General features: G+C 39.7%; 1 protein-coding gene across 1 annotated transcript in view; it reads right to left on the bottom strand.

Moving 5' to 3' along the window:
• PCDH11X (protocadherin 11 X-linked) overlaps nucleotides 1-25467 on the bottom strand; it is a gene marked incomplete at both ends in the record, with an annotated part of 365800 nt that overhangs the window by 327425 nt on the left and 12908 nt on the right. Inside the window, 2 exons of the mRNA XM_084213225.1 lie at nucleotides 13085-15571; nucleotides 18650-18697. Coding sequence (XP_084069351.1) covers nucleotides 13085-15571; nucleotides 18650-18697 — 2535 coding nt within the window. The remainder of the gene's footprint in view (nucleotides 1-13084; nucleotides 15572-18649; nucleotides 18698-25467) is intronic.

The raw sequence follows: 25467 nt of genomic DNA, 5'->3' as shown, positions 1-25467 counted from the left end.
TTGATGGACGGGACATGAAGTAACTTGGGTTAAAATTTGGCCAAAGTGATAATGCACAGAAGTGGTCTTACAATAAACTAGATGAAGAAACAGAATGAATCAGGGAAGATCATTTAGCAGGGACTGATTTACAACTTTGGCCATATGAATTTTTTTAAATGCATTCATCAAATCCTCCAGCCTCTTGTTTGCAAAATCAGGAGGTTTGATGATTCCCCCCTGTGTAAGCAAACACCAATCTGTTTATCCCTGTTTTTTTTAATTAGTCACAATATCCTTTTGCTAGATTAAAAATCTACTTCAGGCTGTTGAAAAATCTATCCAGCCTCATGCTCATAAACAGCAGGAAATGTCTTTGAAAGTGGCTTATAAAGAAAACAAGAAAAGATTTAGAAAAAAATTTTTTGTTTATATATATATATGCTTCTACAAGGTATAAAATAAGAATTAAAAAGGTAAGCATTCAGTGTGTCCAATGAGACACTTCTGAAAGGTATCAGAGATCTGTCTTTGGACAGAGTCACTTACTGCTATCTGAAGGAGGAAAACCAAGACTTCCTTGCAGGATATTTGGTAAATCCCTTGTTCCCACTCAGGTGTGGAGAGCATTGCAGATCAAGGTGGCTCAGCACGGACTGTGAGCAGGGAATGCAGCAGTGCTGATCACTCTGCTAACAGCAACAATAATAATAACAACAACAACAACATCCCCCACGCCTTTCCAAGAGGCAGCAGCTCTTAACCAGAGCTCTCGCTGAGTTCTGAGTTCACCACGAGTTGGGGGGAGCCCTTCTTGTACAAATTGCAGTTGTTTGGGCTTCTAACTTTGAAATCAATAGCAATCAAAATCCCAGCAGGCTGGAGAAGTTGTTGCTTCCCTTCTGCTAGGCTTGAGAACATAATCCAATGTTTTCCTCCTCTCTTGAAGTTTTGTTTACAAATAGACTTATTTAAACAGAAAAGCCCTTTTCCACCTTCAGTTTGATTCCTTGGTGTGTTGGCTACAGATAGTTTCATGTTCAACACCTCCAAAAACAGACTTTGGAAAAGAGAAGACAGAACTTAGAGGATACTTAGCCTTCCATAGTGTGTAATTTAAAACATCTGTACCTATATGCTTGGGTAGTTATAACTGGGTACTAGCAAGCAAAGCACTTGCTTTTAAATTCATTTTAGTGTTTCAATAAATAAAATGCAACAAGGCTAGAAGGCAGTTTATTGTTATACAAAAACTGTAATTTTACATCAGGTAAGTTTAAAAATTAAAAAAAAAAAAAAAAAGAATCTCTTTGTACCATCTCTAGGAATTGAAATATTTTCTTCTATTTAAATAGCAAAGAAAATTGTACAATACATTTTTCCAAGTCTGAGTTACTTTTCTTCTTCATTTCCAGCTCCCAGCACATTCTTTCTCAAAGAGAGGGAAACAATTTTTATCGATCTACAAAGATCAGTTAACAATACAATAGACACCTTACCTTTCAATCCCAATAAATCCCTGACCTGAATCACTTTTCAGCCCACATGTGAACACACAGCCACACGTTCAGACACCTTCAGAGTCAGCAGCAGAATTCTGCTGCTTTTATCCATAATAAGTCAACACTTATGCAATTAATAAAATATGTGATTTAAACCTGCATCTGCAAAGATCTCTGATGTGGTACTTAGCATTCTGATTCAGTTTCACACCACAATAATAATAACAGACTGAAATGATCTTCCTTTCCCCTCATCCTCCCCATCCTAACTCCTCCTAAGTCCTGCATGCTGTCATGACCTTGGCTGTGCAGACACTGGCCAAGTCTGGTTGTAAGGAAATCACAAAATTTGGAGTAATTTCCAATTACTCAAATGCCCTAAACATTCCAAGGGAAGGACTTTCCAAACTCCAGTCACACATTGGAAGTTCATTTGCTTGTCAGAAACACATGTGCCCAAGTGTCAGGAAAAAAACAGAATTTGTCCAATGTTGGTTTCTCTCTCATACAAGAGAGGGAGAGAAAAAACAGCAGCACATGGATGGTTTAGATCCAGATAAAAGTATTTTTGTGTGGAAAAACCTATGATTGGAGACTTTCATATCACAGCTCAGGAGAAAACAGAGAACAGGAGCAGAGGGCATCTCATCCACCCAACAGCCAGGGAAGTTCTCTCAGGAAAGGATGAAAATAATGCTGAGGACAACAGACCAAAATTCTACGGCAAATTTTTAGCTGGAATTCAGTGATGAGGAATCCAACCTCATAGCCATGATGTCATTATTCAGCTTTTATTGGAAATAAGTGATTTCAGCTTGAATGAACACCTTCCTTTGGAATGAGAACACAAATGAATAACATCTATTTAAAAGATTGCAAAAAGTCAATAATGCCCCTGAAAAAAATCCTGATATCACACTGAATATCCACCTCTATGCATATAAATAACTGAATTTGATTTACATGGGTCTATTTATTAAATAAGCAGAAGCTCACAATTTAAAGAAAATACAGATGTGCCATTTTGTGGTAAAATTTAAGAATATGAGTCTATTTGGTAGAAAAAGTTGTATTTTAGAATACTGAAAGACAGTACAGGAATGAGTAAAATAACCTAGTGAATGAATCATAGCACTAAAACTCAGAACTGCGCTTTTCATATTTGTATCCTAACCTCCAAATCACCAAGAGTCATTTTCTCACATATTGAGAGCCCAGTACATTCTCAGAAGGGAAGACAAATCTTCCCAAAAATCAAATAATGTGGCAGATTGAAATCCTCAGAGCTTGGCTATCTTCACAGCAAGAGATATTGGGATGTGCACATCTCTGCAGTTTCAATATTTACTGCCCAGAACCTTTGTTAATTGAATGTGTGATAAAAGTGGATACACACCCTCGTGCTCCCTGTATACACAGGCAAACAAAATACAAACAGAGACAAGTATGAACACCCCCATGTGCATGGAAACATCATTGCAAAATGTGGGACCCTTGGAATTCCTGCTTGGATTCCTTTGAAAACGTTGCAGACAAAAGAAATGTGCTGCTGAAGAGTTTGAGGTTTTCAAAGAGGGATATTCCTTCATATTTCTTCTTGTAAAGCTTACATGGGGTTAAGTTATTTAATAATCACAGCTCCTAAACTGTAAAAAATACAGATTATACAGAGAATACGTCTCTGTAGAGGCTTGGGGATGGGCATGCATTAAGCAAACAGACCAGAGGTGTATTTAAAAACAGTGCTTCTCCAGAAAGTACACAATATAATCTATATAACAAATATAATTGTCAAACCAAATTTATTTTAGAAATAGATAAATAAGACATAAAAGGAACAGTGCTCAGTAATTCAATATGAAAGCAAAAATATATATTCAAATCATTTGTTAAAAAGATTTTACAAATAATATGTAAGACCAGGATACACCTTAAATATATGTTTTATGGTAGAATGGGAAATCACCAGAAAAGTGTAACAGAAACAAAACCCTGCAGCATTACAGTTTATGTTAAAAATATAATTCTATTTACATCACGAACCAGTTTTGTTCCTGCCAGCCCCTACTGCCCTTCAGAACTGAACTCAGAAGGATTCAAATCCCCCAAAGTTCCTGCAGCGCCTCGCTCGCTCTCAGGGGTGTTTGAGGTGGGGTGGGAGGGAGCTTTGGTAGACACACAAATCCACTACAATTCCAGAATAATTGGCAAACCAGCTCACCTGAGAGCCAGCCCTAGCTGCTGTGCTGGGGGCTGCAGGCAGCCACGGGGTCACTTACACCTGAAAGGGGCAGGAAATAAAGAAGTTTTCTCTTTTTGCTCAGCCCCACATTGCACTGGAACCCAGCCCAGGCTCTGGGGCTCTCCCTGCTGACACAGCCTGGCTGCTCTGAGATGGGGCAGGGAGCGCCAGAGGAAAGGGGAATTCCTTGAGAAGCTGATACTGAGGTGACTGTGGGAATTGCAGTCTGAAGTATGATAAATATATGGATATTCCAAAGAAAATAGAATGAGTTGTCAAGTTCAAAAGTAACATTTGGTCAACTCAGTGATTTTTGCTCATAATTCACTCTGACTTCTAAGCAGTCAGAAAAAAAAAATTCTGTAGGTGAAAACATTTGAGAAACAGAATTGATTTTGAAACATATATCTTGCTTTGACTCAGGATACTAATATTATCTAAAACAAAAATAATAGAATTTTTTGACTGTCCTTCATCACAGAAAAGTGTAGAAATTGATATCCAGCACACACATATTTGGTCAATAACCATTAGGCTTTCATGTACCACTCAACCATCAGGAGGAAATGAGCTCTGAACAAGTTTCATACCAGTCTATGAAAAAACAACTTTTTAAAAAGTGATATTTAGATGTAAGAAAACAAAAACTGAAACAGACAAAACACATGAAACTGAGCCTTCCCTTAGGGCAATTGGGAGGTTCTCATGTTTGGCTGGGCTGACTCGTGAGAGAACCAGAGGAGGGAGATTACTGATTGGGACCAGTAATTAAACCATGTGACGTACCTTTTATTTCATTGATGTAACTTTTGGACATTTTAAAATCATCCTAGATGCTTTTAGAATTGTTAATTGGTAGACTAGAATGGTAGGGCCAGTGTAATGCTAGGAAAAAGTTAGAGTTTCAGCTAAGTTAAAAGCAAAGGAACTCGAAATGAAGTCTGTTCTCTGAAAGCACTTAACTGGCACATCTGGTACAAGAAAGGTACTTATCAAAGGTTCTCTTCATACTCAGTGTAAGAAGGTAGGCACTTCTAGAGGGCATGCAGTCCTAAAATCAAAATAACCTGCTACAGCCTATCTATGCCTTGTCACCACCAGTGACGAGGTTCATTTGAGATGACTAAATGTCATTTAAAAAAAAAACAAAAAAAAAAAACTCACACAAAAATTTCCCAAAAAAGTTTGAATGTAAGCATTGAAATTATTTGGTGTTTCTCTTAATCAACCATGAAGTTTATGTACAGGAGTTTTCTCAAATGGGAAATCCAACCTAATTCTCGTCAAGAGAGAAATCCAAAGACTCAAAGTAAAACCAGAGGCTCAAAGCCTGTGCAATCACCCTGTCTGTCTGACAAACCCCTCTGAATGGGGCCCGAGGGCTGAAACTCAACCATCACAGAATTCCCCATCACCCACCTAGGAAACACCTCCACAAACAACAGCAGCAGCCAGCAGGAGCAGAGTGGGGGACCCCACACAGCACCTCTGGGAGAAATCCCAGAATTAATTTTACACTGGCTGAGCTGTGGCACCGAGTCAATAAATGTCACTGCGTGTCTGACCACTGGGAGTGTTGGGGGATTTTGGAAATGCTGCAAGGCTGCTGAAAATAGGAAGAGCAAAACTGTCTGACAGGTGCATGAAGTTCTTCCCAAGAAAATGATCCCATCATGGGAAATGAAAAGCTCTCTGAAACAGTCATAGCTATAATTATGCAATACAATATGCTGAATTACAATACGTACTTCATTATTAATAGAATTTATTTTACAGATCAAATAGCCAAATACACATTGTTTGTTTTGTTTTTAAAGAGCCAGATAGCAAATGTGGAGCAAACTATAGGCAACAGTCATGGTAGACATTCTGCAGTCCAAGAACTGAGGCAACGTGATTATTAAGTACAAGCCTATAAATATCTTTACATCAAACATACAGTAATGTGTAAGAATTCCATGTTGTAATCTAATTAATGAATCATTATTAACTTTTTTCTTTAAAAGAACGTTCTATATACTGTATACATCCCAGTTAAAAGCAGTGTCTGTATTTCATTTTATTCTAGCAAACTAATATTACATGTCTTCATATAAGTGCAGAAAACAGGGTTCTTTATACTCCTTTGCTTCCTAAGAGATTTTGCTTTGCATATGAAATTCTAATATTATAGATGATACATATTTAGCATTACTCCCTAAAATGTGAGGCAATATACAAGAACTTGCAACCAACCTTCAAACAAAGCTATGATACTCAAGTTTTATTTTTTAAAATGAGCTGTGCTAAATAAAAAATGATAATATAAAAAAACTTTTGTTTAAAAAAAAAAAAAGAAACAACAAACAAAAAAGCCAACCAACCAACCAAAAAAAAAAACCAAACTTTATAGAAGAATAATTGGGGAAGGAAAAGAAACAACAGTAGGCCATTTACTCCCATGTGCTGGCTAACAGTGAAAAAATTATGTCTACTATTTCCTATTTTATGACACTGAAAACCAAGCCACTGGATTTTTGACTTTTTCTTTTTAAATAAAAATACTTCAAAAGGTTAAATGTTTGGCACCTATTAAATAGACATTATCTAGACTTCAGCAAGCAAAATGAAAATCAAATTTTCCTTTTAAAAGTTATGTGAGTGCTTTCCAGTTATTTAAAAGGTGACCATTTATTACAAAATGTTGTGGATAAGAAAGCAGGAAGTACTAGTTTTTCACTACTATTATTGTGCCTAAAAAATGAGAAAGCAGTGACTTGATCATTTCTATTGATGATCCATAGCAGCTATATAATCATTAAAAATATTATGGATACATATAAATAACACTTAACTCTTAACATGTATAATGGTGCTATAAGTGACAACAACCCAGTTGTTCTTTTAAATGCAGGGAGTATAAAGAACTTTACATTCTCTTTTTAACATAGGAATAAAATTTATTGCTCCCTTTTAATATATTCATAAAAACAAAATTCCTAATTATTTCAACTAAAATAAATAAGCAAAAAAAAAAAATCTGGGACAAGAAGATGATTACAAGCAAAATAAATTTACCATAATCACCAACTGTGAGGAAGGATGGGTCACATTACTTTGTTTTCTTAGCAAAACTACGTTATAGAACACTATAGCACAACGTACTAAAATTTCTTTGTCTTTTCCTTTTAAAAAAAATCCTTGCCCTTGATACCTTTCAGTAGGGCAGCTTGAACAGTTCATGGTCACTTCCAAACCCCTCTGGAGATGAGACGATAAATTTCTTCGGCAACCAGAGCCAGGACAAAGGGCTTTCTCGTGCTATTTCCTTGTTCCCATGTTTGCTGGCTTAACATCATTGAGTACACGTACGACTTCAGTACATAACATCAGCTGGGATGGCCTTCAGAGCTGGCAAACAGAGAAACAGCATGAGAAAAGCCCTTTCCTGCAGCATTCGCACCATAAATTGTCACGCTCGCCTCCAAATTTCCACCGAACCTCAAGCACCGCGCGCTCTGAGACGTTCTAAGTTACCAACCGCTCCTGGGCTGCCTGTGCTCTCCACACAGAGCACAAATGCTGCAGCAGAAGGAGGCACAGAAATAGCTTCCATGGATATTATTATAAGTTTCTTACTCCTCTTTTTGCTTTATCCACTCAAACCCAAAGTGCTGTTGCAAGATTAGAGCTGTCAGAAGGCTGCTGCAACACCTAGAACCGGTTCTACGGGGTTTTGTGGAATTCATGCAAAAGCATTGCTCCTAAAAGCATAAAATATTTTTTTTTATTTGAAGAGATATTTTGCATCTTTAATCTAAATTTATCATCAGCGGGTTTAGCCCTAAAGATTCACAGAAATTAAGCCATTCTGATCAATTATTTGACAGAAGAGAAAGCACTGTCAATACCACCGTCCCCAAGACACCAGCCACTCACTGGTCAGGAAATTGCTATCAGCTGCAGATTATTGAGTGCAATACCTTCTGGGAGAGAACAGGAAAATAAACAAGTGTGAAAATTAAACCAGAGTTAAGTCAGACTTCACTGTTAGCAATGGTTTATAGTTAAGTAAGACATTTGAAACAGCACAGTTGGGTCACAAGGAGAAAAGAATGAACTTTTCAGTTATCCCATTGAAAAAAAAAAAAAAAAAGTGAAATGCACTTAACGTCTGAAAAATTACTTTGTTTCTACCCCAAGGCAAATGGCTGTTGGAGAGGGAGCTGTGTGTCATTCTGGTTTGCCCAAAAATCACTCAGTCATTAATGCTGGAACCTCATTTGCCAACTTCAGTAAAAACTCAGTCAATGAGATCTTACTGGGGGGAAAAAAAAAAATAAAAAATAAAAAAAATGCCTTTTTTGCTCTGATTTTTTTTTTTGGTCATATTCAAAATCTTTCATTATTTCCTCATACAAAACACAAACTTCTTTTTCATTTCTTTTCATGCTCTGTTTTTGCCTTCTACTATGAGGCAAAGGGGGCAATTTCCAGATACCTCCCTCTATGCTTTTTTAGCAAAAAGTATTAAAAGTAACCATTGAAGATCTTCTACCAGTGTTGCACAGAGGAAAAGCATTTTCTTGACCAGTTTTACTTTACTCTCCTCCAAATTCAATTTTTTTTTTTTTTTTTGGGAAATGTATGTACACGGCAGCAGATCAGAACCACAAGCAAAATTACCAGTCAGAAAAGTGAGGCAAAATAATAACAATACTTAGAATTATAGCAATTCTTTTTGAAATGGCTTTTAGCAACAGTTATTTAGCTAAAATTTAGGAGAAAATGTTCTTTGAGTGTAATTTACTCTGTATCTGTCAATACAGAACACCAGGGCTATGTCTGTTTTACACCTCAGAGCATCAGCCTTGCCTACTGATGATTACAGGATTCTAAATTAAACTCACTGTTATTACACAAAACAAAAAAAAAATCCTGCAGCTAAATTTTAATAGAACAGATGAGTTTCAGAGCTGTTCTTTTCAATGTTCCTTCCACTCACATCCTGAGCACATTGTTCTCATAGTGTAATGACATTACAGCACGTTTTAAATCAGAAAGCCAAATACCCCATAACTGTAAGCAGGCAGTGATAGAATTCCAGGATTGAGGCAGTGGGGGCCCAAAATTCAATTTTTTTGAAATGAGGGCTGCTTCCCATTCAGGTTCCTGTAAGGAGTGGAATGTCTGTCTCCATCAGCTCCCAACAAAGCAGCAGAGATCTCTGTGTCAGCTGACATTTCTATTCATGAGTGTGGATAAGTTCACAGACGAGAGAATCCCGCCAGCCGAACTCCACTAATGAAGATTTGCCCCAGCAAAGTGACAGAAATCCATCCCCATGCCTGCTCCCCACCTCAGCAGCGCCCAGGCAGTGCAGCTGGACTCACTGACACACCAGAGACCCGTGGGGTGCAGGGAGAGCCCCCAAAAAGGCAGAAAATCCCAGCTGCAGAGCACACTGCCCCTGCCAGCTCCTCCAGCGGCAGGGATGCTGCCCCCGTGGGGACCACAGCTCCTCAAGGCACAAAAATCCTGGTCTGCAATTCAAGGTGGCAACCCAAAAGACCACAGGACCCAAGTGGCCAGGTGTAAATTTGCCAAGGTTTCCCTGTTCTGCTGTTTCCAAACAAAAGGCACCTTTGAAGCAGCGCTCAGTGAAAGAAAGGGACAAGAAGAAGGAGAATGCGCTGCAGGTTCTGATGAATCTTTGCAGCTTCAGCTTCTTTGAGTCAAGCTGCCACAGATAACACTGTGCTCTATAATTATGCATGTTTTGACTAGACAGACTGATACCTAGGCAGGCATTTGAAATGTCTGAATGTTCTTTTAAAGTGCATGAGCAAAGATTTCAGATTTTGAAATTGTGTTACATGAAAATGAGACTGAAGCTAACTCCTCTCTCCCTTCTTCTCATCATCCCCATGCAAATGCAAAGAGAATTAGAAGATTTGTGTCAGTGTGGAACACTTCACACAGTTTGCTCCCACTGAGGTGAATGTCAAAAATAACTGAGCTTTTACAAAGCTTGCAGACAAATAAACTTTAAAGATGCTCTATGTTTCTGCACCAAAGAAGACTTCTCTGAGGCCCACAACTGCCAAAACAATGGAAATCTGATGGCATGGAAAGTCAGTTTCATTTTTATAACACTCCAGATATTCTAGTTTGAAAAACCTTATTATGAATAAGACCCTTAACAATAGTAAAACTCCTTTAAAATAATTCTCTCTACTACATCCCCCAAAAAACCATGCTACTCTGAGGGTCTATTGCCACTGGTAGTGTTTAACTCCTCCTGGTAACTTCAGAGTAATACCAGCACCTCTGCCCCTTGCCCTCTCTCACATACAAATAGAGCAAATTTTGACCTCTCTCTTAGGGGGCACTGCAGGAAGAACAAAATTTCCCTCTTCAGTTTCCTGCAGTTTATGATTCAAAGTGTCCTCAGCTGCTTCACGAGTCCCCAGTTGCTTCCCCATAAAAATTTCAGCTGTGGCACTGCTGTATTTATTTGCCCACATGACCACTAAAGAGATATTTTGGGTGTTTTTAGTAGAAAAACCTTTCCCTCTTTGCTTGCATGCTTTTTGAGTACAACTGCTATAATGACTTTCTGTCATTTTATAGATCACTTAGACAAATTTAGCAGTAAAGCAAAGGCATAATTTCCTTTCTTTAAAGACTTGAATCAATACCATTCAGACAGACACAAAATTTAGAGTTTCCAAAGAAAACATATATTTTTAGCTGCAACACAATATTATTTTGGATATCTGAGTGGAAAGTCTTGCATGGACAAACCTAACAATAGTTGAGATGTGCATCCTATAATAATATCAGTCCCCATTACAAACTGAAGAGACACTTCACAGTGAACAGAACATTCTTTAGGCTCCTTCAGAACTTTTGGCTTGTAAAATAGCTGCACCATGGTAAAAGTGATAAATGATGATATTTCCCCCTCACATCAGGCATCTGATTTTCACTTTTCAAACTAGCACATTTCCCTTTTGGACTGAACTGACTTGTCCTACAGTTTTCTGCACATTCAGAAAGTGCCTGACACAAAATCATCCAGAACCACAAGGATCCTGTCGGTGCCTGAGGCTGAAGGCTGGTGGGACAGCAGCTGGAGACATTGTGCCCTCAGGATTATTCCTATTTATATTTGTTTCTTCTTTTTTTTTTTTTTTTGCTGGCTAACAGAGACAACTCTCAAGTAGCCCATCCTGAGACACCTTCCAGAGCCCCACAGGAGATAAAACAACCCAGACTGCAAATACAGAACCAGGGTAGGAGTGAGACTGACTTCTAAAAGATTTGTTGAGCTTTAAGAAATTCTTTACTTGTTTTTACTTACCAAGAAATACAATTTTCATTTAGTCACAGTTGAACACAACACAAAGGATTTCCTCTAATGGCCCAACTTATGTAAACTAATGAAATTAAATAAATTTATTTTTTTTTCAAATGTGAATTCATGTGTTTAAGGGTGACTGCTGTTTCCAAATTAGTGTAAAGGGCCATTGTGGTGATAAGTTACCCTTCCTCCAAACAAAGTATTCCCTTTCATGCAGAAAAATATCCCTGAAAGAAGGATAGCTGCAATTTTAACAAAACCAGTACAAATTGTAACAATAATCTCTTTTCTTATCTATCCACCATATCATCCTAACAATGTTAGGTGCAGCTCCATGAAGATGAGCTGCTATCAGCTAGTGAGCATTAAAAAAACCCCACAGTTCTATTCTGCTTTTCCAGATAGGAACCCCCTGTCACAGACCTTTAAGGCACAGATAAAAGGAAATGTTCTTTCCCCCAACCAACTTGTGCAGAAGAGAATTGCTTCCCATGCCACTTTCCAGGTTTTCACTGCCACAGAAGGGACTCTGACAGTCACGAGCTTGCTGTCTTTGTCGGCAGCATTACTGCAGGACAAAGTGTGTTTCAGCAGACAATGGCAGAACCTTTTTTGACTCGTAGGAACTGTACCAGAACTCCATTGAAAAAAATCACTTAGATCAGACCTACAGAAATGCTGAAACCAGCACTGCCCTCTGCTCAGAGTGATGGAGTTCAAACAGATGAACAAACTGGCAAGAGGCGTTTCTGATACGCAATTTAACCTAACACACCTAAATACGTTTCTTTAAAAATGTGATCCACAGTGATATAGATTACCATACAGATTTGTGTTGGTAAAGGGAATGAAATAGAATAAAATAAACAACATATCCTGAAATTTTCAAAGATATGATGACTGCTCTGAATGAGGTTTTTTTTTTATGAATGTTATCATTACAGTAGTAATAAAACAAGTTCCCAGAAAAAATTCAGCTGGAGGAAGAAATTTACCAGATTTAAGTCATGCTGAGGATTTGTTCCCAAGCAATATATTAGTTAAATATATTATCAAGTTAAGATCTATTCTCTATAATAAAATAAACATTCCTGAAGTATTACTTTAATGATTAATTCCTTAACCAACTAAAGCTTAACTAGAGAACTATCCCCACTGAAAAGTTTGTGATACTTGGGAAGAAAGAGAAGCAAACAGATAAACAGAAAAGTTTTATTAAACTGTCCAAAATATGGATAAATATTAGATTCTATTTTCACTGACTTAAAGCTTTTCTGTAGGGTCTTGAAGAATAAAGGGTACTTGAGTTCTCAACTTATTTTTAATTTTAAGCTGAGGATCCTTTCGACAACTCCTTTGTTGTACTGCATTTCTAAGAAGCTAATACCTGGTTTATCAGGCAGAGCAGCAAATAAGTGAGCTCAATTATGCTGATGCTTCTAATTTTTCCCTAACTTTGCCTGCCAGCTGTGTCATTGCACCAGATTTAAGGCTCCTTCCAGTCTGAAAATGCCTGAAACTCTCGGAGGAAAATCCTCGCCTGCTCCTGAGAGACCTTGAAGCAAAGCTATGCCCAAACGAAGGCTGCAATTCCAGCCTCCATTAATATTAAGAACCACTTATGAGCTCCTCTAAAGCTTTATTGCTTCCCACCTAGATTGTTTGGATCCTCGAGCACACCAGGCTGGAGAGGACAGCCCCACTCTGAGCCCTCCGAGCCGCTCGGGGTCCCGCGGTGAGGTGGGAAGTGCCATGCTGCCATCTGCAGTCAGGACACCACCACAGGGATCTCTGCCTGCTCCATCTCCTCACAGACAAGGCTCTTTTCCCTCCTCGTTTCCTCCCTCACCACTCAGGAAGCCGGAATTGTTTGTTTTACACCGCTTCAATTGAATACGAACTCTCAAAGCTTTGCCCCTTGCAGGAGAACTTATCTTTCAGCGCTTCAAACTGGAGTTACAGGACTGGCAAAGTAAGGAGGGAAGGAGGGAGAAAGCACCTTAAAAATTCCATTACCTGTCTGGTGTGTATGGGGCCTGGGGTCTTGAAGCCTCCTTGACAGCTGCATTCAGAAACACTGTAAGGGTCCGAGCTGCTGGATGAGCACTTGGAAAGTGAGTCACAGCCCACCACAAAGGTGTTATCTAGAGGCAATTCCTGAATGACATGGTGCTTCTTGGGGGGGACAGGAGTCTCAGGTTTAATTTGAAAGGTAGGCTGCGGAGAAGCAGACTTGTAGTGCTTTGCTAAGTCTGGGCTATCAGGTTTAAATGTGGTTGGTGTGGTGGCCCAGTTATATTTTCCCATAGTCTGTTCTTCTAGCTCTACGGGAATGTCTAAAGTGCCATTTATGTGCTCGTGGCCAGGATCATCAGGCTTAGATTCTTCAATAGTCACAAAGTTGAGGAGGAGACTCTTTGGAGAGCGCTTCTTCTTCTTCTTCTTTTTCTTGATCTGCCTGTTCTCTTGGTTGGGGGAAACCCACTCACCACTCTGCTTATTTTTTTGGACAACCTTGTGCCTGGGCGTCTGGCGGCACCGGACTAAGGCGGTAACAAAAATTACCAGAATAACGGTCATGGTGCCTGCAATAATGGCAATGATGATCTTGACATAATCATTGGTCTGTGGGGTTATCTCACCATCCCCGATGTTCTGGCCAACTGGAGTTTCCATATTCCTACGCACCAGCTCTTGCACGTAGGAGCTGTTGGTGACCGTCTCATTCACAAACAAGTGCACAAGAGCTATGGTGTAAAGAGACTCCGGCTGCCCCAGGTCGTTCACCTTGATCACCAGTCTGTGCAGGCCATGATCTGATGTAATCACCTTCTCTTTCAAGGTGATATTGCCTGTTAATTGGTCAATGGTAAACAAGCCCCTGGAGTTCCCACCTATGATGCTATAGCGCAGCTCTGCGTTCATTCCCGTGTCATTATCAACTGCAAAGACTTTAGTGACCACAGACCCCGGGCTGGCTGACGTTGGGACCAACTCATAGGAATAATTAGAGGAGGGAATAACAAAAACGGGCCTGTTATCATTTACATCAACAACATTGATGGTCACTTTGGCAGTTGAGGAACGCTGCAGTCTTCCTCCATCCACTGCTTTCACCTGGAAAGTGTATGACCCCTGCTGCTCCCTATCAAAGGTGATATTGGGCCTTATTACACCAGTGAGGGGATCTATAATGAAATTATCTCTACCATTTAAGATAGAGAGAGTGACTGCAGCGTTGTCTCCCGCGTCAGCATCCGTAACTGTGATAAGCCCCACTGTGCCATACATGGGCAGGTTTTCTGGCACATAGAAATTATATTCATTATGTGTGAAAGCTGGGCTGTTATCATTCTGGTCCAGCACTGACACTGTCACGGTAGCATTGGTCTGCAAAGGTGGCATCCCATTATCCTTAGCCAGCACAGTGAAAGAGTACCTGTCTTGCTTTTCTCTGTCCAGCTTTCTCACTGCTGTCAGGATGCCTGTGCGGCGGTCCAGGTTGAAAATTGGGGGTGCGTCGGGACCCAGGATGTAGCTGATCTCGGCGTTCCGCCCGCTGTCAGCATCTGTAGCGCTGATCTTGGTCAGCTGGGTGCCAGGAGCGTTGTTTTCAGGGATGGAAAGGCCTATGATGGGCTGGGTGAAAACTGGGGCGTTGTCGTTTTCATCCTTGATCTTGATCAGGAGCATTGCAGACTGGTTTAAGGGAGGCTTCCCTGAATCTGAAGCCACTATTTTGATGGCATATTCCCGTGTCGCTTCGTAGTCTAGAAAGGTGGCTGTCTCCAGGAGAAACTGATTATCAAACACTGGTTTTAGCCTGAAAGGAACATCATGATCTGTAAAACAGGTAACTTTCCCATTCTGGTCAGCATCCTTGTCCATCACTGTTATCAAAGCAATTTTTGTATTAAGGGGAGCCTTCTCAGACAAAAGCACTGTCCCATTCACCGGGTTGATGATGTACCTGGTGTCTATTGATGGGACATTGTCATTAATATCTGTGACATTGACAGTCACCGTGGCTCTTGACGGAGTGGAGCTGCCATCGCTCGCCAGAACAGTCAATTTGTGCACAGGGGACTCCTCCCTGTCCAGCGGCTCCCTGATGGTGATGAGCCCGGTGGTGTTGTCGATGGCAAAGAGCCTTTTGGCCAGGCTGGAGATCTGGTTGCTGAAGTAGAAGTGGATTTGTGCGTTGGAGCCCAGGTCGGCGTCGGTGGCGTGGAGCTGGGACACAGAGGTGCCCACGGGGGCGTTCTCGGGCACGCTGACCTCGACGTCGTTCTCCTTGAACACCGGGCGGTTGTCGTTGACATCGGTCACCGTCACCTGCAGGATGGCAGTGCTGGACCTCGGCGGGCTCCCACCATCTTCAACTTTGATTTTCATCACATAGGTGTCCTTCTGCTCCCTATCCAGGATCTGCTGGACAATCAGTTGGGGCCACTTGTCTCCCTCAGGTGTCTCAGTTATGTCAAGACCAAACACATTTTGACCCTACGAGACACAGAAAGAACACATTTTAGCTTGACAGTGCATTTAAAAAGAAAAAAATATCACACTGTTTTTATGAAATTGTCATGGAATATAAATTTATGCATATACTCTATACAGCAATATACATTTCTATATTTATGTTTATTTTTCCATATCTAGTTTTGCTTTAAGCTCCAGAGCCTTGAGAAAGCTTCAGAGCAAACATGGCAATAAACTTTAGAAAAAGGGGAAATGTGAGAGTGATGGTGATTTTTTTCACCCAGATTCTCTATTCCTAAAGAAAAGTTATTAAATTCCTGGACTGATGTAATTCAGTTTCTCTGTTGTATGAGTGAGTGTGGAAATGAGGAATGAAGCCAAAGTTCAGTCGCTGGAGGACCTATTCCAATATTCAATTTCAAGGAAACCAACAAAGATAAAGGGATTATTTCTCTGTTTGTGGAGCAACTCTGGACATGATCTGAAACCATTAGCATAAAAAACCAAACCAAAAAAGCCACAACCAACCAATCAAAAAAAACCCACCAAACCAATACCATCATTGATGTGCTTATTACATAATTCAGATGTCAGATAATACAGACAAAACTAAGTCTTAACAGTTCATCAGAAATATATTTTAAAACTTCTTAAAACTATTCCTGCATTCAACACTATATGTTTTACATTTGTAGTGAAATTACAATCCCAGTGAAAAAAAGATTTATTTTCATTTCAAAAATATCACAGAACTGCGAGATCAATTTGAAAATGATCAATATTTTTCATGGGGTTTGTTGAACATCTCTGGAACTGCACCAAAATGCTACATATATTGCACAAACACAGCTTTTTAAAAAAACAGTAGTGCTGACAAATCTGCTAAAATAAATATTGGAATCTAGAACTAAATTCCCTCTCTCTTCTGCTGTCTCTTCAGACAAGCAGAAATGAAGAACAGTGTAATTATCCTCTTTTCTCATATCTCACCATGCAGAGGAATGATGTAAAGGCAGCTTTTCAGCCACACCTTCCAAAAAGACAGGGCTAGAATGCAGTTGGCTAATGCTGAATGCATGAGATGACCAGAAAAAAGGCATAAATAAAATTGTGGGCTAACTAGGAGTTTCTTTGTATGTGTAATATTTGGAATAATGGATAACTGTTCTTCCTCTGTTTATTCTCCTCCTCTTTCACCCTCACTTAGGTAACTGCTATAGAATCATAGATGGTTTTTGCTGGAAGGGACCTTAAAGATCCTCTCATTTCCACTGGACCAGGTCCAGATGTGCTCTGAACTGGTTTGAGACACTCCAGAAAAAATCAAAAGAAAACATTCCCAGTGTTCAAGGTTCCTTATTTCTCATGAGTTGCAAAACATTTGTGTTCCCTGTTACCCACCACTAAGTGAACGCTGTTATAGCTTCTACACACTTCTGAGTGAGACTGAGCACTCACTGATTTGTTGCTCAAAGCCAGATTTTGACCCTAGATAAGCCATCTTTTATTTCATGGGCCAGAACTATTCATCCACACATGCAAAAATCACTGTGCCACTTGCACAGCATTTGTGGCAACATAAAGTTGCAACGGGGGACAGTATAAAGTAAACTGGAACACATTTTGAAGCAGCAAAACAAATACAGATTTGGCTGCTTTAGCAGAAGGCATGAAAATATAAGCCCTGCAAATTGTTTCTAAATCCAGATATACATTTTGAACCAATTAGGGTAAATTTTAGAATGGTAATTCTATGCTGATAGGAAGCAGAGCGTGAGTTTCCTGCTCATAGTCAATCTGGCTAGCCGTTATTTGCAATAAATTTCATAATTACAAAGAAATTATAAATTATATATTCTATGCTTTAACATAGATTCCAGAGGAAAGAAAATAACAGAAGCCAGAGTAAAAGCAACCTGTCAGCTCTCTTTACCTCTTTATTTGTACACAGGCTGACAGATGGGCACTGATTATTCTGTCATTAGATCCCACAGCTACAAGAACTTGGTACAGACTTTGAATTCACGTGGCTGTACGTGTGTGAGCCCATCTCTGCTTCTCTCATCCAGCATGGGAGAGGGGCTTTTCATCAGAGCAGATGAGTTTGATATAAAATGTGGTGCTTTAGCTCCCCATTATTAGCTGTGAATGACTAGAGAACAGAAAAGAATGTGAAGATCTCTTCCAAGTTCATTATTAACACTTGAATAATTTTCTATGGAAAGAAATATTATCTATGTCTATTTCTTCCTATTCATTATAGGTTTAGACATTTTTTTAAACCACAGAAAAATCATTACAGAGAAGAAGACCTTATTTTAACTCTAACAAGAGTAACTATTTCAAGTTGTTGAAACAAGAATATTTCATGTTTTTTAAGAGATAAGGTTAGGTGTGATATGCTGCAAATTAACAAACACATTTTCTAAGAACAGATAGTTCTCACATTCTAAACACTCAAAAAAAATTAATGAAACATCCAAGAAATACATTTTTAAAATTATAAGTATCTAATTCTCTCCATTATGAGCAAAGAAATTGAGAGCTAAAATGAGAAACATGAACAAAAACCTTCAGGATTAATTTCTTGATGTTGAAGTAAATAGCTCTGCCATCATTAAAAGTTCAGGGAAGTTAAAATTTCTATTAGGACTGAACTGCACCTCAGTCACCACATTATCCCAGTGATCTGAAGGATTTGTTCACACTGGGAAGGGCAAGAGTCCATTGGAAAAGCACAGTGGTTGATTAACAGTTATAGAATACCTTTGCCCATTAAAACAACTGCTAGAAATAATCTGCTCCATTGATACCTCTGCCCTTACAGAAGAAGGGAGTGAGAGGAACAAGAGATTGGCTGTTTAAATTTAAAAATACAATCTAAGCACGAACTGTTGGAGGCAAACCAAAGTTATGCCCATCTCAGAGCTGGATTGGTTTAAAGAGGTTCTGACCCTGCTCACAAGACCCCTTATCAGGGCAATAAGGAGCTCTGTTACCTTATCAAATTATCATTACAGCCTTTTCCATGGATTTGCACACACAGTCTCTCAAATAATGAAACCTTCTCATTGAACACTCCCTGCTGTGTATATTTACCTGGTCATTTGTAATGGATCCAAATGTCCTTTTCGGAGATGTTTTGGGCTGTCATGTGAATAAAAAATTAGAGAGTATTTTAAAAATTGTGACATTTAGGTGGTTTCAGAAAAACATAATCAACGACACACGGACACACAGTGTGGTAAGCTAGAACAGCTCCTAAGTGCTGCAGACAGGACTGGATGTGACAAAGTGCACCAGAATCTACACACAGATATTGCATTTCATAGCATTTCACCACAGGCTTTTGTTAAATCTGTGGGGCACTGACTGCCTGGATGTTGTTGGGAAGAATGGGAAAATAGATGAGCTTCTGGTTAATGCTGATAACAGAGACATACTCCACTGTGTTCAAAACATCCAATGGACCTGCCCTTGCAGAGCAGTAAATTGGCAGAAAGCAGGAATTCCTCAAAGTGGGGAAGGGAAAGAATATTGTGCTAAACAATGCTACAAACCCAACTGCTTGTGATACAAAATACTCAGACAGAGAGAGGCTACCAGTGATTATTCCTTAAAACATACAAATTATGTAATTGTGTGTAACAAGCCTGCATTGTTAGCTGACAAAGGGTAGATCAACACTGTCTTCAATCTTCATTCAAAAGAGGATTCTGAACCTCCAGAGAAAGCCACAGGAGCAAAGGCAGCTCATTGTTTTGTGGCTACATCTTCACCCTACACTTATTGTCAATACTTCAGGCACTGTAAATGACAAACACATCACCAGATGTCCTTGGTTCAGCTGAATGTCAAACAGAAGTCAAGGGCCATGCACAGCTCCAACTTTTACTACTATTCTACTGGAACTGATCTCAGTGATTATTGCAACAAGCTAGAAGTACACATGCCCTCTTAAAAGAAAAAAAGGAAGAACAAGAAAAATATTAAAAGATTGTTTTCTCATTAGAAATTAAAGCAGTAATTAAGTAGTTACTCAAATAAAAACCTTTGGCTGAAATGTAGTTTTGAGTCCAAAACACCCTAAAATCTTTTCAGAAAGTCCAGAAAGTAATGCCTGTTTGCTAAATGTTGGTTATTTCACATGGAACAACACAGAAAATCCTTGCAGGGCTTCTGCAGAACTTCAAGACGGGTCCCAGACACTTTTTCCTTGCCTGTTTTTCCAAGACATATGGAACTGCTCTGTGACTGTGCAGTCTGTCAGCAGAGAGGAGAGTACAGCAGCACAACTCCAGCTCTGAACGCAGCAAACAGACCACAGTTACACGCTGGACAACTTTTTCTGCAAAAGCTGAAAACCAAACTTGCGGTTTTCTTTCCAAGGCGATACTTTGGCTGCGAAATTGTGAATTGCCAAAGCCAAGTTAACGTCTTAAACACAAAATATTCCATGTGGAAGGCAGTAATGGATCTGTGTGTCTGCAATGGGTGGTGTAGCTCTAACAAAGGTCCCAAGTCTGCTATCACTCACCCAGTGTGCCATTTGCTGTCCATGCATTCTAGAAAATCACCATTTTTTGGACAGCTGTCCTGCTTAAAGACTCCACAGTCACTCCTCTCCTGACATCCCACAGCTTACAACCCAAAGTCACTGGGAATAAGTGTCATTAGTAGCAGCAGTTACCTTATGAACTGAGTGGCAGAACTTCAAAGGAGAAAAATAACTTTACAAAGGTAAGAATTTCTTATAATGCAGACCTCAGCAGATGCAGAGTTGCTTACAGATTTGAAATACTCTCTTTGTCAAAGTAATGCAGCCTTTTAATTTGTAGGCCAAGATTTTTAAGGCTTTTGTTCAATTTATGGTTTTCTGTCAGTGTCAAGCACTGTGTCTATTGGTTTCCTTTGAAGCAAGAAAAAAGTTTTGCTTAGAATAAGCTGAACTTTCAGGTTCAGAAATCAGTAAAAATAGGATTTGTAAGCACCCAATTATGCAGAAACCTAAAGTGCATTTTCTGCATTCAGAACCCTAATTAGTTCCATTCCTGTGTAAGAGTTGAGGAGATCATATTATGAGCAATGTCCACACCGTAACTTGCTACTTTCCCCCCTCCTATATAAGAGTTCCTGCTAAGGAAAACACTGCCATAATTTCTGTCCTTTTACACAACCACACACAAAACTGCTCTTGTCCCATGAAACAAGAGCAGGCACAAAGCTGTGGATGGGATCAACAGAACTCAAAGATAATAATGAACCACTTTATGCTGGAAAGAACGGCAAAAACTATAACATGGCATGAAGAAGAGGAAAATCAATGTATTTAATACTGATTTTCTGGAAAAGAAAAGGAAAAAAAAAAGGCTAGGAGTTTTACCCATACAGGAAATTACTTCCTTGGAAATATAAATTTAATGTTAGTATTATAAAATTTAAACAGTTGTAATAATTTGCTGGAGTGTCCTTAAACTTTTCAGATGAGCTGGTCCCTGCTTTAAGGAGCCTTTTTCAATCTTGTAATGTTCTAAACATTGTCTGCTTTATTTTCTAAGATAGGTAGATAGAAGATAGATGTGTTTTCTCCAAGATGGAATATTTTTTCATCCTACTCAATTCTTGGCATTCAACTGTCAGAACATGCCTATTAGGTCATGTTCCTCCATTGAGGAGAAACAATTAGGGACAGTCAATACTAGATTCTTGTTTTATTTACTTTTTTTGCTGCCCTAATTTCTTCAGTCTATACTTCAAGCGAGGCTGAAACTCCCTAACATAAAAATGTTAATATTTTTAATCACAAGTTTCACCAGGGAGAGAAGAGGCAGAGCTGAAAATTGGTAACCCCCATGAACTTCACATTTTCAAGACTGCACCAGGTTTCATGAATAAAGAGAGAGTTCTCTTTCCATAGCACATCTCTGGCCTTTGAAATGGGGTTTCAAGTTGAGTTGTTTGTGGGTTTTTAATTCTAATTTATCTTTTCAAACATGGATGACAATTTAAAAAAAAACAAAAAAAACCCACAAAACAAACAAAAAAAAACCCCCAAAAACCAAAACCAAAAAAACACCAAAGAAAACAAAAACCTGAAACAAACCAGAAACCTTAATCTATTATTTTAATAGAAATTCACTTAATCCTCCTCTGCAAACTAGGTTGGGCAATAATGGTGAACCCACATTGCTGCATTAACAGGACACAAAATTCCCAAGAAATTCCTTTCAAGGAGCTGGACCATCACTTGAGTGCTCTTTCACAACACACTGCAGACATACACTTACATAGATCAGAAAAATATGCAGCTGCATCACAAAACTCTAAGAAATTTATGTTCACAATACTCCTGCTGTATAAATAGTTGTAGACTAACTAAAGATGGGAAATTTAAGTACAGAGACACTTTTATCAATCGTCCAAAGTTTGTAGCTGGTCTGAAAAAAGGCAGCCACTTCTGAGTTATTAATCATGTTTAAAATTAAACTGCAGAATTTTAAACTTTAGAAACTAACTGTTAGAATGCAACTTTAGGAGCTGAACTTCAGAATTGTGAACTTCAAGCAAAGTTCTTTCATTTAGAGACACTTTGACCTAAACAAGGGACATCAACAGCTGCAGGTAACAAACAGGGAGGAAACCTCCCCTCTTAATCTCCTCCATTACAGTTGTTCAGAAATATTCACAGACATCCTACTGAACAAAAAGCTACATTTCAACACCCTGAGGATATTCAGATTAAGGTATTAAACATGTTTGAGCTTTGCTCTGAATTCCCATGATAAAGCTCCAGACACCTGACGTTTCTGCCTTTGGATTCACTCACTATAGCTATATAATGAAGGAAAAAAAAAAGAAAAATTAGGATTTATATCAGGCAACAATACAGCCAACAAGTACATTTTGATATTTGCATTATACAAGGTGACAGTTACATATTTGCTCCATTTCCTAGCTGAGAACAGGCACAGAACCGAGGATGTGCCAGGAAGGGAAATGAACGAGCACAAGGCTCCAGTGCAGCGCTGTGCCTTTGGAGGGAAGCACTAACAATCCCGTTCAGCTGCTCAGAACGGCTCCTAAATCACACCCTCGTTGTGCCTCGGCAGCCAAAGGCTCTGTCTGAGCTCCCAGAGGCACATTTGGAGCTCGGGGTGAGCCCTGCCAGGGGCTGGTGAGGGGTGAACCCGCTGTGCCCTCCTCTCACAGCCTGCTGGTGAGCACATCAGCGCTGCCAGGCAGGAGGGGATCCAACCTGACAGCCACTTGTACAGCAGGAAATACAAACATCCCCGACAGCTCTGAAAACTCCTCTCCCCTGCAGCAGGGGCTGTGCAGCATCCCCAGCTCGCAGTGATTCCAGTGGAGTCTGGGGGTAATGGGTGTATGTGGATTCAGTTCGTGGCAAATGGGGCAACAAAATATAAAATAGACTGGAATAAAATAGACTTGTGCTTTGCTGCAAAGGAGTACAAACACCTGCAAATCAGCATTCATTGAATGAATGTATAGTTATTATCTCATTCCCTCCTATACAAGCACACACACACAAATTCAGCGTGTGTGATACCTTTAAATGCATGGCATCTTCATTAAGAAAAGTCCATTTTCTAACCTTTGATGCTGCAGCTTTTCCAAGCAGTTGTTTAGCAAGATTGTCTTCTTTGACCTAACACCCTCAAGTTCAGCTGGGAGCAAAATCACTGTTCCTTCCCTTTATGCTTACATTCCTAGGGAAAAATGCTGACAAAACTTCCATCTGAACAGCAGGAACATCTCACACACACACACAGAGCCCCCCACACTTCAGAAACACCAGGAAATTCCTTCATGTGCAGGGACAGCCCTTTAATGTCCATGTGTCACCGCTTTATGAATGTGGATTCAAAAATCCACAGCCTTAACAGAGAAAATTCACAACCCAGGTGGGCAAAAATATAACAGGGTGAGAAATAAACTCCAGCAGAAAAGAGTTTACATCCTCCACTTGGAACAGATTTCCCCCAGCTTCCAGAGGCAGGCTTTAGGAATTCTAGACCTGTCACAAGTAGTGCAGGAATGACCTGATCATAAGCCTCTCTCAAGGCCTCCACTCTGCAGGGTTTTGTAAGAATCAAAATAAGAGAGAGTGTGTGCGTGTGACATTTAACTGCCACGGGATCAGTTTTGCTTCTGAAAGAAATAAAGCTATACTTTTTCAAGGAATGAAAACTTATCCTTTTTTTATTACTCTCAGAAAATAACAGTGAGGCTCCCATATTAAACTGTAAAAGTATGTGACGTATGCAAGTGCAAGATGCCGCTCCACGGCACATGGGATGATAATAAATAATACTGCAATTTCAGAGTAATAAATGGGAGATGGAGGCTGAGAAGACAGTGACACTGCTAAAAATAGTTCCAGAGAATTCTGAGACTCAGTAAATAGAAGTCTTTTCACCATACTGATCAAGGAGCGTAGGGGATAAACCAAAAATGTATTTTCTGGTGCTGGATTTCTCAGGAACTTGACTTCTTCCTCCTCCAGTGTTACTGACTCCTATTTATCTGACTCACTAGAACAAGAGCAAGATAAAAAAGGAGAAACATTCCCTTACTGTAAGGCAGCAACTTGAGTCTGAAAATCAATTTTGAGAAGAAATCTCTTGCTACCTGTGTGTATTGAAAGTTCTAGCAAATAAATTGTCCTGACTTTCCAGTTAATGAGTTATATTCTGAGAAAATGCTTCCCTGTGAGTTTGGGATCAAAAAAAATCTTAGAAGTGTATTTGATTTATACTTCAATATATAGTTTTACTCAAGAATATATTCCTTTCTAAAAACAAAAATAAAACTCCAATTTCACTCTAATTGAATGTGCTTGAGCTATTTCTCGGTCTTAAAATCAGAGATGGAATTGATGTAACTGATTTGTAAGAAAGAAAATAAATTTAAGAATTTTAGAATGGCATGTTTACAAGGGAAACACCAAACACTCATCATTCCATTCCAGCCTTTCTGCTTAGTTTTTGTTCACTGTTTATATTCCCTAATAACAGTTTATTCATGAATATGCACTAAAAATTATAGCTAATGGACAGAGATTTTTTCCTCCAAAAGGGGAAAAAACATCAAAGAAAACCATGAAGCCATAGAACATAATAAGCCAATATTTAAGCAGGAAGAACAGCAGCTTCAGAAGGTAAATCCAATATCCATCTCCTGCTGCAGAGCTCCAGATTAGTCCCACCTGGTGATGTGAGCCCTCCAATAAATAATAAACTGAGACAAACCCACAACTCATGGGGAAAAAAGCAGAGTGGTGAATGTTGGGAGGAAGGGCAGTGATGGGGTGTGTGTGCTCAGCAAGGTTAATTCCAGAATGAAAGCCACAGCTCAGGAGACACTCAGCAGTGTGACTGCCCTCCCACAAAGGGGGCTGCTCCAGAAAAAGCAAATTAAACAAAGGCTGGTGAAGCCATTTCTCCCCAGTAATGACTCCTAAATCCCAAGCCAAAGGGGAAATCCAACCTCTCCCAGGTCTGGGTGCACACAGAGCATTTCCTGAGTTTATTCAATCACTGCCCTAGGACAGGGGTTCCCAAACAGCAGCTCACACATTGTCTGTGGTGCAATGAGGGTCTGTGATAGGCACACACAGAAATTGGACCTGAGGCCCCTTCCTCAGCCTAAAACAGGAACAGCTCTGGGGAGCTGCCACCATGCCAGGCAGGAAGGTGCCAGGGTGGCAAACCAGAACTGAGAACCTCCCCAGATCCCTGCCAGCTCCCACTCTGACCATAACCCCATGGAACCCCAGCACAGATCCCAGAGAATCCCTCCTGCCTGGAGGGCAAGGACAGAGCTCAGCCACACAGGCTGGGACAGGGACAGGACAGAGCACATTCTGGGCACGAGGAGATGCTCTCAATGATGCA

The sequence above is a fragment of the Fringilla coelebs genome, assembly GCF_963513975.1.
Source record: "Fringilla coelebs genome assembly, chromosome: 11".
Lineage (NCBI taxonomy): Eukaryota > Metazoa > Chordata > Aves > Passeriformes > Fringillidae > Fringilla > Fringilla coelebs.
The sequence above is the reverse complement of the archived record's forward strand: the minus strand, read 5'-3'. Positions and strand labels throughout refer to the sequence as shown.